Source organism: Rosa rugosa, chromosome 5, assembly GCF_958449725.1.
Source record: "Rosa rugosa chromosome 5, drRosRugo1.1, whole genome shotgun sequence".
Classification (NCBI taxonomy): Eukaryota; Viridiplantae; Streptophyta; class Magnoliopsida; order Rosales; family Rosaceae; genus Rosa; species Rosa rugosa.
In genome coordinates, this window is record NC_084824.1 from 1,505,493 (window position 1) to 1,519,176 (window position 13,684).

At 39.0% G+C, this 13,684-nt stretch overlaps 3 protein-coding genes and 1 pseudogene across 3 annotated transcripts; 2 read left to right on the forward strand and 2 right to left on the reverse strand.

The window, feature by feature from the left end:
• Positions 1 to 1,832: 1,832 nt before the first annotated feature.
• LOC133709755 (thioredoxin H2-like) lies at positions 1,833 to 2,725 on the forward strand. Its single transcript, XM_062135605.1, has 3 exons — positions 1,833 to 2,059; positions 2,149 to 2,271; positions 2,356 to 2,725. The coding sequence occupies exons 1-3, from the start codon at positions 1,928 to 1,930 to the stop codon at positions 2,485 to 2,487; spliced, it is 387 nt and encodes a 128-aa protein (XP_061991589.1). The 5' UTR covers positions 1,833 to 1,927; the 3' UTR covers positions 2,488 to 2,725.
• Positions 2,726 to 3,148: 423 nt separating this feature from the next.
• Positions 3,149 to 5,101, reverse strand: LOC133709754 (uncharacterized). The gene is made up of 2 exons (XM_062135603.1): positions 4,236 to 5,101; positions 3,149 to 3,800 (listed from the first exon to the last, which is right to left on the reverse strand). Exons 1-2 carry the CDS (start codon positions 4,724 to 4,726, stop codon positions 3,353 to 3,355), a joined length of 939 nt encoding a protein of 312 aa, XP_061991587.1. The 5' UTR covers positions 4,727 to 5,101; the 3' UTR covers positions 3,149 to 3,352.
• A 2,096-nt stretch (positions 5,102 to 7,197) lies between these two features.
• LOC133708157 (uncharacterized) lies at positions 7,198 to 12,852 on the reverse strand. Its single transcript, XM_062133609.1, has 4 exons — positions 11,941 to 12,852; positions 8,598 to 9,200; positions 8,218 to 8,509; positions 7,198 to 7,663 (listed from the first exon to the last, which is right to left on the reverse strand). The coding sequence occupies exons 1-4, from the start codon at positions 12,616 to 12,618 to the stop codon at positions 7,629 to 7,631; spliced, it is 1,608 nt and encodes a 535-aa protein (XP_061989593.1). The 5' UTR covers positions 12,619 to 12,852; the 3' UTR covers positions 7,198 to 7,628.
• LOC133708158 (NADH--cytochrome b5 reductase 1-like) lies at positions 9,207 to 11,934 on the forward strand (annotated as a pseudogene).
• Positions 12,853 to 13,684: the final 832 nt, after the last annotated feature.

Sequence of the window (13,684 nt, forward strand, 5' to 3'; positions counted from 1 at the left end):
AGTATTAGGCTGGTGACTCAGAAGAATATAGGTGAAGTGAACCATAACGTAATTGGTCCAGGAATATAAACTTTTCAGTGTTAGTGGTCTTCACGTTTTGCTTGGCCTTTAGGCCATGCCATGCCAGCCGGTGATTGCTTATCGTCGGCATATATAAATAAAACATGAAAAATAATGCACTGATGCTGCTCTATCGAAGCAAAATTTGGGACTACTACAGAAAAGTGGAAAAGGCAGATTCCTTGTGTCAGGCTGTCAGCCACATTTGCATATCAATTTCATTCTTTTGCCAGCAGTTCAGTTATTTATTTAGGAGAATTCCTCAAATGGTCATTTTAGTCGCGCAACTATGACTCATTCGACATTTTGGTCGCAATTTTCAAATATATTACTTTGGTCAATCAACTATTACTCTGTCAATCACTTTAGTCACCCAAGAGACATTTTATCTCACTTCAATCACTTCTCTCAATCATTCTAATACAGATTTATCAATTTTTCATAATTGGTTGGATGAAAATATCATTAATATTGTAGCAAATAAATTTTTTTTTAATGAAAAAAATTAACAAAGTGACTAAAGTGAATAACAGAGTTAAAGTTGAGTGACCAAAGTGATATATTTAAAAGGTGAGTGACCAAAGTGTCGAATAGGTAAAAGTTGAGTGACCATTTGTGATATTTTTTCTATTTATTTATTGTTGGATTACACCTTAGCTGGTAGCCTAGTAGTTCATGGATTTTATTTTGGGAAAATTTCGCAAACAGTACACCAAATAAATGTCACTAATAATTCTTATACATAAAGTTCCAAACCAAACATTTCGGTACACCAAATCTGAAACTCGACCCACTATCAGTACACGACGTCAATTTTTGACACCAAAATGTCCATTATGCCCTTAGTTCTTTTTTTTTTTAATAATTTTTTTTCTGTTATTTTTTTTTCCTTCGTTTTTTCTGTTATTTTTTTTCCTTCGTTTTTTTTGTTATTTTTTTTTCTTCCTTCGTTTTTATCTCTTTCTTTCTTTTCACATGACTAAATATAGGCTGAGTTACAAATATAAGCTGTAGGACCATAAATCTCACCAATTGGAGGGCAAGGGCGGCGTTGGAAGCGAGGGAGTGAGCCCGGAAGAAGGAAGAAGGAAGAAGGAAGAAGGAAGAAGGAAGAAGAAAGAGATAAAAATGAAGGAAAAAAAAAACTTAAAAAACGAAGGAAAAAAAACAGAAGAAAAAAATTTATTAAAAAAAAAGAACTGAGGGCATAATGGACATTTTGGTGTCAAAAATTGACGTCGTGTACTGATAGTGGGTCGAGTTTCAGATTTCGTGTACCGAAATGTTTGGTTTGGAACTTTATGTATAAGAATTATTAGTAGCCTTTACTTGGTGTACTGTTTGTGAGATTTTTCCTTTTATTTATACAAGAGTAATGGCCCTAATTGGCGAATTGAGCTGACTTACATGCTAATGGAGAATCAATCCTCCTCAAAACTTCTCCAATATTAACAGCAGATGCATTGTTTTAGACGTAGACGTCAGTCTGCTCCTTGATTGGTAATTAGGGGTATTCCTATTTTTTTTCAGCTTCCTGGGGCACACCAAATTTGTCAACTTGTTAACGTAATTAGGAGTAACATATTACATCAACATGGAAGTATCTTCAATCAAAAAAGAAAATATGTACAAATGAGAGTGAATATTGTCTTGTTAACTTTATGGGGTTGTTTTTCTCATTATATTTTCCGACGGTCCAGAAGGCCAATGAATCTGATGCCAATTGCCAATAGTTCCTAGCTAAAACCTATATATGAAGCAATGCGCCCCCAATTTGAATACACACATCAATCAAACCTTCCCTGTTCTACTAGAATTTTCAGTCTAGATATAACAGAGCTAACTAGTCAGATCGAGTTCAGAAAATATGGGAAGCAACCACAGCATTGTTGACGACTCGGATGGATCATCACATGGAAAGAAGTCTCGCATCATGTCCTTCCATTCCAAGGACCAATGGAAGACCCACTTCACTGCCTCTAAGCAAACTAACAAGCTGGTAATTAACTAGCCTAGCTATCTTATGATTGAGCATGTTTGCAAGGGTTTTTTTTTTTACTAATGGTGGTGTTTGTTTTGGGGATGAAGATTGTGATTGATTTCACGGCAACATGGTGCGGACCTTGTCGATCAATGGAGCCAGCCTTGAAAGAGTATGCTGATAAGTACACTGACGTCGAGTTTGTGAAGCTTGATGTGGACGAGTTACCGGTAATTATTGATTACATAGTGCAATGATTAACAATGTTTATCGTAGTGATCAAATTAATTTTATTGTTGAATCGATGCATGCAGGATGTGGCGATGGAGTTTGGGGTGCAGGCAATGCCTTCCTTTCTGTTTATTAAGAAAGGAGAAGTGATTGATAGAGTTGTCGGGGCCAGGAAGGAGGAACTCCAGAAGAAGATTGAGAAACACAGGAATTGATTCCCTGCTGTTAATCCCGAGTACGGAAGCTCCAAGATCGGAAATATCTATAAGCAAAATAAAGCCAAGATAAGACTGACCATATATGAAAGTATATCAATAAGGTCTCTCACTTGGGGTTTTGGAGTACTGTGTTCAGTATTTTGTATTCTTTCATTTTCATGTTTATCGAAGTTCGTACTTCTCTGAGTACCTAACTCTAATCTTAATAAGATATAGTACTTCTCTTAATTCTTAATTTGTATCCCACAAATTCATGTGTTTGATCATCTTCTTGGATATGAAATATAAAAAAAGAAAAAGAAAGAAGAAGAAGCATTTTCCGACTCAGCTGTTTTGTTTACCTAGAATACCACTCATGTCATCAAAGAAATGACTAACAGAGCTATGGGACCGAATCATGGATAGTGGGATACTGGTTTCAAATCATATCATTGAAGCTACTTGGTTTTTCCCATTTGCTTTCAGCCCTTTAAAAAAAAAAAAAAAAAACTAATTGCTTATGTAATATGCCCAGCATTCCATTAAGAAGCGAAAACCTGACGATTCTAATGCTTTATAGGTACCTTCTTACATCCAGACGTCTCTGTATTGCACGAATGAGCATCACCTTTCAAGCAAAAAGGAGACAAAGCCAAACACAAAGAAAAGAGATTTTAACTTCAAGCAAAAAGGAGCTGCTGCGCTAAGCTTCCTTATTCATAAAGAAGACATTGTACAAGTGGATTTTCCATCATTTGCAGAAGAAATAGGACACAGCTATTTCACTAGTATGGTCAACATTGCTACTGAACAGCCAAAACATTGCATATTTACAGATTGATTAACTTAACTGTCGATTAGAGTTAAAATTATAAGATCTGAATTAGTTATCAACTTCACCTAGCACTCTTCTCAGATCAGATCTCTGTTGTGCGCTGAGCTTTGATGGAAAGACAACATCAAACTTGATCCTGAGGTTTCCTTTCTTGGTGGGATCTTTTGATATTGGCATTCCCTCATTAGGGATCACCTCCTCATAACCAGGATTTATTATGTTCCTGACTGGGATAGGGAGAACCCTTCCATCCAAGGTTGTCAGATTGACGAATGTTCCAGTGAGAGCCTCGAGTAGAGTTAACTTATGATCGACCACAAGATCATTCCCATCCCTCTTGAACACATCATGGGGTTTCTCGTCCACGACGAAAATAAGATCTGCTGCAGAGCTGCCAGGTTCTTGGTTTCCCTTCTCTGGAAACGTGATCTTAGTACCCTTCTTCCATCCTGGCTTGATATCAATCTTTAAGGTTTCCTCAATTGTCTTTGACTTGCTGCGAGAGAAAATCATTTCAACATTAGGCTAAAGAGAAGGTATTCAATACAAATACCTGTATAACCTAATGCTTCTGCATAAGAAGTTGATTCAAATTAAAACAGGCATAACTAGGACCAAAATGAGCTAAGCCTGAAGCCCCAAATGAAACAGAGATCTAGCACTCATTCTTAATTCCCTAGTTTAAGCTAGCTCATAACTGACGAAAACAATACCATCTTTTACATTCATGTACGTTCAATGAGCTGCAAATCCAGTATAATTGGGTTCAGAAAATTACTTGTACTCCAGTAAAATTGGTGTTCCCAAGACAAATTTCTCTAGTCCCTAAAAAAGTCCTACTCAATTCAAATCGAAACGCACAAAATCTTGCAGTAATTAATTCTCTCATACATGTAAACACAATCCCAGAAAAGTCGGAGAAGAAACTCACCCAAAATTATCAGGAACAGTTCTCGAAATCCTCATTTTCCTTCTCGCCCCCTTGTAAAGATCCTCCAAACTACACGCCAGCTTACTCTCCACCGCCGCAACCATCTTCCCACCACCGCTCTTCTGACTCCTCCCACTCCCGCCGCCATTACAAGTCTTCTTAAACGCCCTCTGCCAGCTATTCCGGTCCTCGAAAAACTCATTAAAAATATCATCCGGCTCCGACCTCCTCGGCGGCGGCGGCGCCACATCAAACTCAACCTCATCATTCAGTCCCTCCTCGCCGTACACGTCGTAGATCTGACGCTTCTGCGGATCACTGAGCACATCGTAGGCCTCACATACTTGCTTGAACTTGGCCTCCGCCTCCTTGTGGTCGACCGGATTCTTATCCGGGTGCCACTTCATGGCCAACCTCTTGTACGCCTTCTTCACGTCCTCCTGGTTCGCGTTCCGGGTCAACTTCAGAACAGCGTAGTAGTCAACTGCCATGGTCTAGGGTTTTGCTTTGGGATTGAGAGACAACAATTTCGATATGATTGAGAGAGAGAGAGTGCAGAAGACGAAATGCAAAACCCAAAAACCGGCTGGTTTGGCGGTTGCGGAGGAACCAAAACAGAAACAGAAACAGAAACAGAAACGCGGTTTTTATTAGTTGAGCTGGTTATGAGAAATTATCATAGAGAGTGATTCTAGCGTTTACTAGGCGTTTCGTCAAAATCAACAACCGCGCAATAAGGAGGATAGATAGGAGGACATATATGGTATTAATCAAATTTGCAACGTGCAGCGGAGGTGGAAGAAGTGGAAGAGAGAGAGAGAGTATCTTTGTGTTTTCTTTCGTAGGAATATTTCAAAATACAGTTACATACTGAGCTGCACGGATTCTGGTCGGTTGTTACTATATGGCCGTTCGGGGACACGTATACGCCGTCGTTTTTTCCTTTGTTTTCTATTTTTTTGAATTTTCAGGGATTTTTTGTTGTTGAATATTTGGGGATTTTGTTTATCTTCGTAGAGTTGTCATTTTGATTTGCTTCCAAAAACATTTCTTATTTAAATCGGTTATTTTGATTTATTTCCCAAAATTACTTTTAAATTTTAATGAATTTGAATGGGAATATTTTGTTTTTCGGTTTCCTGATATATTTTATCTAAATTGGGGAATTAACAAATATTGTGTTCAAATCAGAATCAACTGAGAGGGATCAGTTGACTTGTTTTTGTTTGTGTGGTTGAAACCCTAGTAACCAATCAATCAAAGAATCAAAATTAAGAGGAAATTTGTTGGCTATTTTTAGTGGAATAATAATAATAATAATAATAATTAATATTATCATAAAGTGAGTCGGCAACTGGGCATGACTTTCAATCGTATTTCTTGTCACTTCCATACATTTGTATATTTTTTGGGCACACTTCAAGCATTTAATAATGGGCTCAGTTGGAGGAAGTGACCAATGGGACGTCCTAATGGTGAACTTCACTTATTGGACAAGGAATTATCGTTGATGGCTTTACTTTGTTGGCTTCACATTCATTGGTGAGAGGGACATTGTGAAACTTCGCCACTTTGTTTTGGATTCCACGGAAGAAGAGACTGGCCCAATCGCCTAAAAGAAACACTAGTGGTGAAACTACTTTGCTCTTTGGATGGAAAGAGGACAGAGGCAAGTGACGGATTGGCTTTCCATCACCATATTGGCATATTTCATTTCAAATACTATTCACTAATATAAAGACATAAAGTGAATTAAGCTCGAAATTTTTCTTCTCCAGGCACTTGAACTAGCTCCTGAAAATCATATATTACTAATGGGGTGAGATTGTGACATAAGAGTACTATAATAAAAAAAAATGTTGACAAGGTCTGACATGTCATAATTACCACATAGCACTTGTCAACCTCTTTTTTTTTATTGAAAATCTCTTGTGCAATAATCTCACAATTGGCAAAACCTGATTGTCAAGAGCTGCTCCAAGTGACAAATCGCAAAATATTGACCTGAATATTATTTATGGTTTTCTCAATTTTCCGTCTTTAGAAAATCATAAACAAAAAAATTGGGTCGAGATTATTATTTTCATTACTTTTTTATTCGGTTAATAATTATTATTTAGGGGTGAGAATATTTTTAAGAACTTGCAATTTTGGCAAAGAAACTATGTGATATAGAAATCCACAATTTTGGATGAGAACGATTTTCCCGGACAATTTATTTTCTTTTTAAGAAAGTTTTGTGGATGGTTCTCACAGAGTTGAAAAAATATATAACATAACATCTTTCGGTGTGCTGTAACCTCGCTTGAAAAGCACCACTAGCCTCACTTACCTAGGCATAGGTGTGGGCACCGTTAGCCTCACTTGAAAAGAGCATCATTAACCTCACTAGGGGCGTGGGCATGGATATCGTTAACCACACTTGATATGAAGCATGGCTTGAAATTTTTAGAACTGTTTCGAATGATGGAACTCGCATACACGGATACACGGCCTATGGTTGATGAGAAGAGCGGTGAAGAGCAAAGCTCATCAAATAGGTTAGGGGTGCACAGTGACAACAAGCCATTGCCTTTGGGCTCTTGGGCCTGGTTTCAAGCTATTCATATTTTTAAGGTTCTTTGGATACCCAACGACTGTCTCAATGTGACCAAATTGTTTTCGAAGTATTTCAATGCGGAATTGCGGAGATTTGAATGAAGATGGCATCCGCTGCTGTAAGGATTATTGGTAACCTCTCACTATCGTGTGCCAGATATTATTTAAGCCGACAGATCAAGAAAATCCAAAGTACTCTGATCTATATTGCAAGTTGGCACACTATGATTGAATATCAAGTATTTATTTAACAATTTTCTAACACGTTCTGGGTTTGGATCGGTGGCTCTTCACACGTAACATTAGCCGTCGGAAGTGGCCGAAAGTCTTGAGTGGAGTAAAAATCACGTTCCACAGATCCACAGATTTGAAACTAGCATTACATATATATACAGAGTATACTTAATAAGCACATCAACTAAATAAAAAAATCCGCTAATAATTTAACAGCTAAAAACCAATCAGACATTTCTCCAAAGAAAAAACTAACAACACATCTCTCTCAAAGCTGATACGCTTAGAATATGAATTTTACAGATTCCAGAAATCCCCAAAAACAAGCATTATTTCAGGGTACCCATACTAGTACGTCCTTGCGGCACAACGAAGAACGATATGTCCTTCAACTGGACTGCATATGTTTAGCTGTAGAGACATCAACTAAAGGGGGCTTCCGTTACGGTTGATTCGAATCTTTTTAAGGTATACCGATGCAAAGAGTTCCTAAATATGTACAGATCATGGAATGGGGTATTGTTGCCTGACCAAAACTGTGATTCCAATCCGGTGCCTCTCTCATAATAAACCTTTTTTCACAAGATCTTGAGCCGCTGTTATACAAAAGGAAGGGAAAATGAGCATAAGTATGGATTGTCTTTCAATAATGGTAGTTATGAAAAATGAGAAAAGAATGGCGAGTATGGATTGTGTTTCAATCATGATAGATATGAAAAATGAGAAAAGAATGGCAAGTATGTATTGTGTCTCAATCATGGTAGATATGGAACAGAGACTTCCTCACTCTATCAATTCTACAACAACATTTCCTGAGCTTAACTATTCTAGACTAGAAACTAATGGACTGAATGGTTAACCTGCAAGATGTCTAATGGTTCAAATTTCTACAGGTTGATTGTATAAGCACACGAGTAATCTAAAAATATGCAACTGATAACAACTGCTTATAAGGTTTGCAATGCTGAGTTCATTGTCCTTGATCTTAAACGGGCAGGTAACGCTACAATTCTACAGTCTTTATTATCACAAGACTAGAGCAGATATAACCAGTGCTAACATAGTTCACTAAATTACGGCAAAAGGATATCACAAATCACAGAAATGGGACCATCAATTTACATAAGTTACGCACAAGGGGAAGCCTTACCTTTTGAAGAAGATAAGATCACCACAACATGCATAGTCACATTGTTTGGAGGCAGCTGCAATCGAAGAGGGAAAAGCTGGCCATTCAAAGGGCTTCGAGCACACACAACAAGCCCTTCAATCCCCGTCTCTTCCTCCAATTTACGAGTCAATTCCTCAACACCATTTCCTTTAAAGATCATAGAGTAACCCTGCACAGCTTCATCATCCACATCGCCATTATCTTCCGCTATATGGTAGTATATAGTCCTCCCTTCCACCTTCGGCGGCGACTCCACAAAAGAATCATTCGACTGCAGCATTTTAACACACAACTCAATACTCCAAAACCAAAACTAAACGTACATACAAAAAATACAACCAATCACCGAATATACCAACCTCTTGTCTTGTGAAGCTGGCCGATGACTTGACTGAAGCAGCCGACGGAGAGCTGGACTCGAAATCCAAAGAGTCCGAATGCGGAAGCGGCGGAGGCCCGGCGGGTCTACCCGCCGGAGACCGCACCTGTATCTCAACTATATCAACTTCCCACAGAACCCAATCCTGGGTGGCTGTTCTATGAGGAACATCATGAGTCACCGAGTTCCGCCACGGTGGCAAGCCCCCATTGGCCCGCAGGAAGTTCCCGTAGCGGGTCTTGAGCCGCACCTGATTCCTGTCCCTGACCGGCTCCCACTCGACAGAAGAATCGAGCCGGCTGGGAAGCGTCTGCAGGACTTTGCGGCCGGTCATGCCGAGAAGGAAGGGCTGGTTGGAGGCGGTGAGGTACTTGCCGAAGCAGCTCTTGAGTCGGATCACGGAGTCGGATCCGGGTACGAGCTCGACGGTCCACTTGGCGGTTTTGGAGGAGCCGTTGCGGTCTTGGGTGACGGACTCTTCGTCTTCTTCGGCTGAGAGGTACTTGTCGTGGTGGCTGCGGAGGCGCACCGCCTTTGCGTTGAGGAAGAGGTCCATTCCGATACGGAACTTGTTCGAATTGGTCTGAAACACAAAAGTGATTTGAGTTCTAGCAAAAAAGGATTGGATTTGGTTTCAGACTTTTCAGTTTCAGACAAATGGTGTCGAAACTTTATTTGTTAATGAGTAAAGACAAGGGTAGTCAGCGCCCGTCACGGGCCTAATTGGACCACGCGGTTCTAATTAAGCGTACGTGTCCCATGGGTTTCTTTCTAGGTTGAGTTCCGTGTGTGGGTAAATAATATGGGCCCTCTCCTCATCCCTTCTTCATGGGTTTGGGAAGAGCCCATATTCTTCTCATTTATTCGACAACGACGTTCACCAGAAAGGACTGTGTCAGGTCCTAACCACCATCGAGTAGGATATGCACACCCGTGCCTATACCCACCCAATAAAAATTATTTAAAATATATATATATATATATATATATATAATATTTATTATATATATTGACTGATATAATTTATAAATAAATATTTATGTAAACTTCTTCTTTTTTACAACATTTAGATTCTCTTAATAAATTTTACATAAATATACATTAATCTCACCATGAAAAAAATAACTCATAAACAAATAAGTAAAAAAATTCTCTCAAAAATTTCAAAAATACCCTTCAACACTAGATATTTCAAAAATTTCAAATAAGTAACTAATTGAGTAGTTGGATAATAAATGAATAAACTAGTAAGGATGCAACACTAGATATTATGAAATGAAAATAATAGCGAGAGAAGAATTACAAATTTCTTAACTAATAGACTTTTGAGTAATTTTAAACACACATACCTATTTTATTAATACACACCCCAATTTTTTGTAAAACTTTTTATCCCTATTTCAACTTTCCAACTATTATTATCTCCAACCTCCTCTTCTCTGATCTAGTGATAAAGATGTATCCTCAAGGAAGAATGTCGCACCATTTTCGTGAGATGTGTGTTGGAGATCATCTTGCTGTCAAGGGACCCAAGGACCGTTTCAAGTATGAGCCTGGCCAAGTTAGAACTGTTAGGATGCTTGGTAGAGGCTCTCGAATCACTCTGATGTTCCAGGTTGCTAAGGCAATATTAGAAAATCCAAAAGGCAAAACAAGGGTTCTCCTAATCTATGTCAATTGTGACCTATGAGGACATTCTCTTGAATATGAGTTGGATGGCCTTGCTAGTATTTACCCAGATTGCTTCCAAATAATATGTATTGAATCGGCCTCCTGAAGCATGGGATGGTACGTGGTGTTGGATTTGTCTTGAAGGAAATGATTCAAACCCACTTGCCAGCCCATGGCCCTGATATTCAGATCCTAAGGCGGACCCATGAACAAGGCCATGGCTACTCATCTTGAATCACTTGAATATGCACATCATGTGCAGTTCCAGTTCCCATCATTCCTTCTCCCCTCTTTCCAACATTACGATTAGCTTCATGGTTTGAGAGGGAAAAAATTTGCAGGACCTTAAGAATTCGCAGAAAAAGTAAAGCAAATGAGTAGCATTGCTGGTGATTTGGGGTGGGAAGAGAGAGGAGGAGGGAGGGAGGGTAAATGGGGGAAAATTTGTGAAAAAATGGACAAAAAAAAATTAAGGGGTGTGTATTGATAAAAAAGGTATGTGTAGTTAAAATTACTCTAGACTTTTATTGTTAAAAACTTGAAAAAAATCAACTTTTGATGGTTGTCATTTTTGTACATAGGAAACTAATAAGTTTTCTTTTCATGGCAAGAAATATATTGTGAGGGTAGAATTGATCACTCACTATAGTTCAAGTTCATTTTGGGTGATTTCATGATAGAGACGATTAACTACTAACTACATCAAGATGATGAAATCAATCACTAATATAAAATGACGTGAGGAGTGAAAAGTTGACCAAAGGTGCTTGTGTTTACAACTAGTGCGGTTTATGTGTCCTTTCCATTAAGTTGTAGTGCAGAAAGGTTGGTGCAGGTTTTTCCTTTTGTTTCCATTCTGCTCCTTTTTTGATGTAAGGGTTGGTGCAGGTTTATTTGGGCACCTAAACTCTCTGACTTTAGAATCTAGATAAAGATGCCACTACAACATGTAACATGTCATCATTCAAGGGTCTCAAGCAAATATACTCAACTCACTTTCTTATTAAACTTCCAGGTAGGCAACTTGAACTTGTTTAAGAATCCTCTAACACATTCATACATGTACTTTGACTTGTTAATCAAGATTGTTTATTTGATTACCAAGTTGGAATGATCAACGACTTGGATTCATAGTCCATTAACTATTTGATTAATGAGCTTTAATTTTCGGGTTAATTAATTGCATTTTTGTGACCCTATTGCACTCTTTGTGAACCTTACCTAACTTCCTTAGTTGCCCTTGACCTAAAGGTCTCAGCCCTCTATACCTATATATGCAAGTGTGAAAATGTGTGTGAAAAATTCGTGATAAGGGAATTGGGGTGACTTGATAGACAAATTGTTGTCTATGAGAATGATTGATTACACATTTTGAAATGTACATGCATGAGCCATGACCCTAGATGCAAACTATATGAGTCACCATCACACATTAGAGGTAGTAGTAATTGCTTCCCAAACACTTAACTTGCCTAACTAATGGCACTAGATTAATCCAAACACTAGGCTCCAAGCCTTTGTAGAATCACTCAAGTAATTCATGATTGATTCTTATATCACTATCCAAATTATTATTCTGCATCATAAGAAACACCTTGACTAATCAATTATCAAATTAATCAAAACTAAGAAGATAATTGAAGAGAACATACCTGCTGAAGTAATAGCTGTTTTGAAGAAACTTTCGGAGAATTCCACGGCGACCTGGCTGAGAAAAACGACCTCTTAGACAAAACCGACGACGTCTTCGGCGACCTTGGAGAAAAAACCACCATCGGCGATCCATACTCCGTACCATTATCAATCTCATCGGAATTAAACGATGAAAAACTCGACTGCTGCGACAGCAAAAAGTCCGTAACGGACTCCGACACCGGAACCTCCGCCCCTTCTACGTCAAACAAAATCCAATTCCTCGTTGACGACGTGGTTGGATCATCATGTGTAACAGTGTTTCTCCACGGCGGCGGTCCACCGTTGGCTCGTAAGTACTTCCCGCACCATGTTCTGAACTTGATCTGAAACCCGTCTTTTATAGGCTCGAACTCGAACTTCCAGTCGCAGAGCCTATCGGCTTCCGTCTGGAGCACTTTTTCTCCGGTGGCGCCTAACAGAAACGCCATGTCGGTTGCTGTGAGGTAGAGGCCGTAGCAGCTCTTGAGTCGTATGACGTGGGGTTTGTTCTCGACCAGCTCCACCGTCCATCTCGCGTTTCTGGAGTTACTTCCCCTCCGGCTCTGTCGTACGGTCTTTTGATTTTCGTCGGCGACCAGATACTTCTCCAGGTGGCTCCGGAGCTTCACCGCTTTGTACTTGTTAAAGATCTCCATGAATAATAACTAACCAGATAGAAATGAAGGACTTAATTAGTTATGTCTATCTGATACTATATATTCGGCCGAGAATTTATTATAAGATGAAAAGGTCGATTGTGTTGGGGCTTTATTGTTTGCTTGGCATTCAAGTCGTGCTTTTCTAATTAGGTCTCAATCAGCCGAAGATGGGAGGAAAATGCGTGGGCTGGGACTTGGGGCTTGATCAAGGCTTGATTGACGAAATAACGATCATGAAGTTTCGAGGTTGGAACAATATTTATTGGGGCGGAAGGGAGGTGCGGTTCACGCGCTTCAAGAAGGAATACAATGGGACTGTTCTAATTGACCGAGCTTTGTCGCGTATGTCGACGCGTATGTGTCAAGGTCTGGTTTTGCGTCTCGTCTAGAAGCTCATACAGGCGGGCTGGACTTGCTGAGAATTGAAGTACTCTTTCTGAAGTCAAGTACTTGTAAGTTGTACCCAAGGGAGGGGGCCGATACTGATTTTTTGTTTTGTTATTTGAGAACGATTCACTGTATGGTAAAACCAAATCACAAACAATTCACTGCATTGAATTAAAAGAAGATCCATTGGTCATCCCTCGCAATAGGAAAGTTTTTGATTTTGTTTTTGTAAATCAACAAAGGCCTTTTATGGTATAATATTGAAGATCTACCATGGAATATAGCACATATCTATAAGAATCGGTAAACAATATAATAGTTTCGTTGCTCTCTGAGTTAAAACCAGAAAAACTGTCCACGATTCGTCGGCCACACAAGAGGCGAGAGCCGAGCAAAATTGAAACAACGAGCTCTTTTTTGCAAAGATGAAACTCACTTTGGCTCGAGAAAAGGAAGATCATGATAACTAGAGAAGTGTCGCCGCCCCTGAACACGATCTGCTAGGATTTTAGCGATGGATGTTACTATTGTCAATTAGTTGAGTACTTATCCAAAAACATATAACTCTTTTTACTATGTTTATCAATAGCACGATTTCTGAGATCTGCTATTAACTAATCACATGCAAACATATAAAGGCAGTGTATATGAATCAATATTCTACATGTTGAGCAAG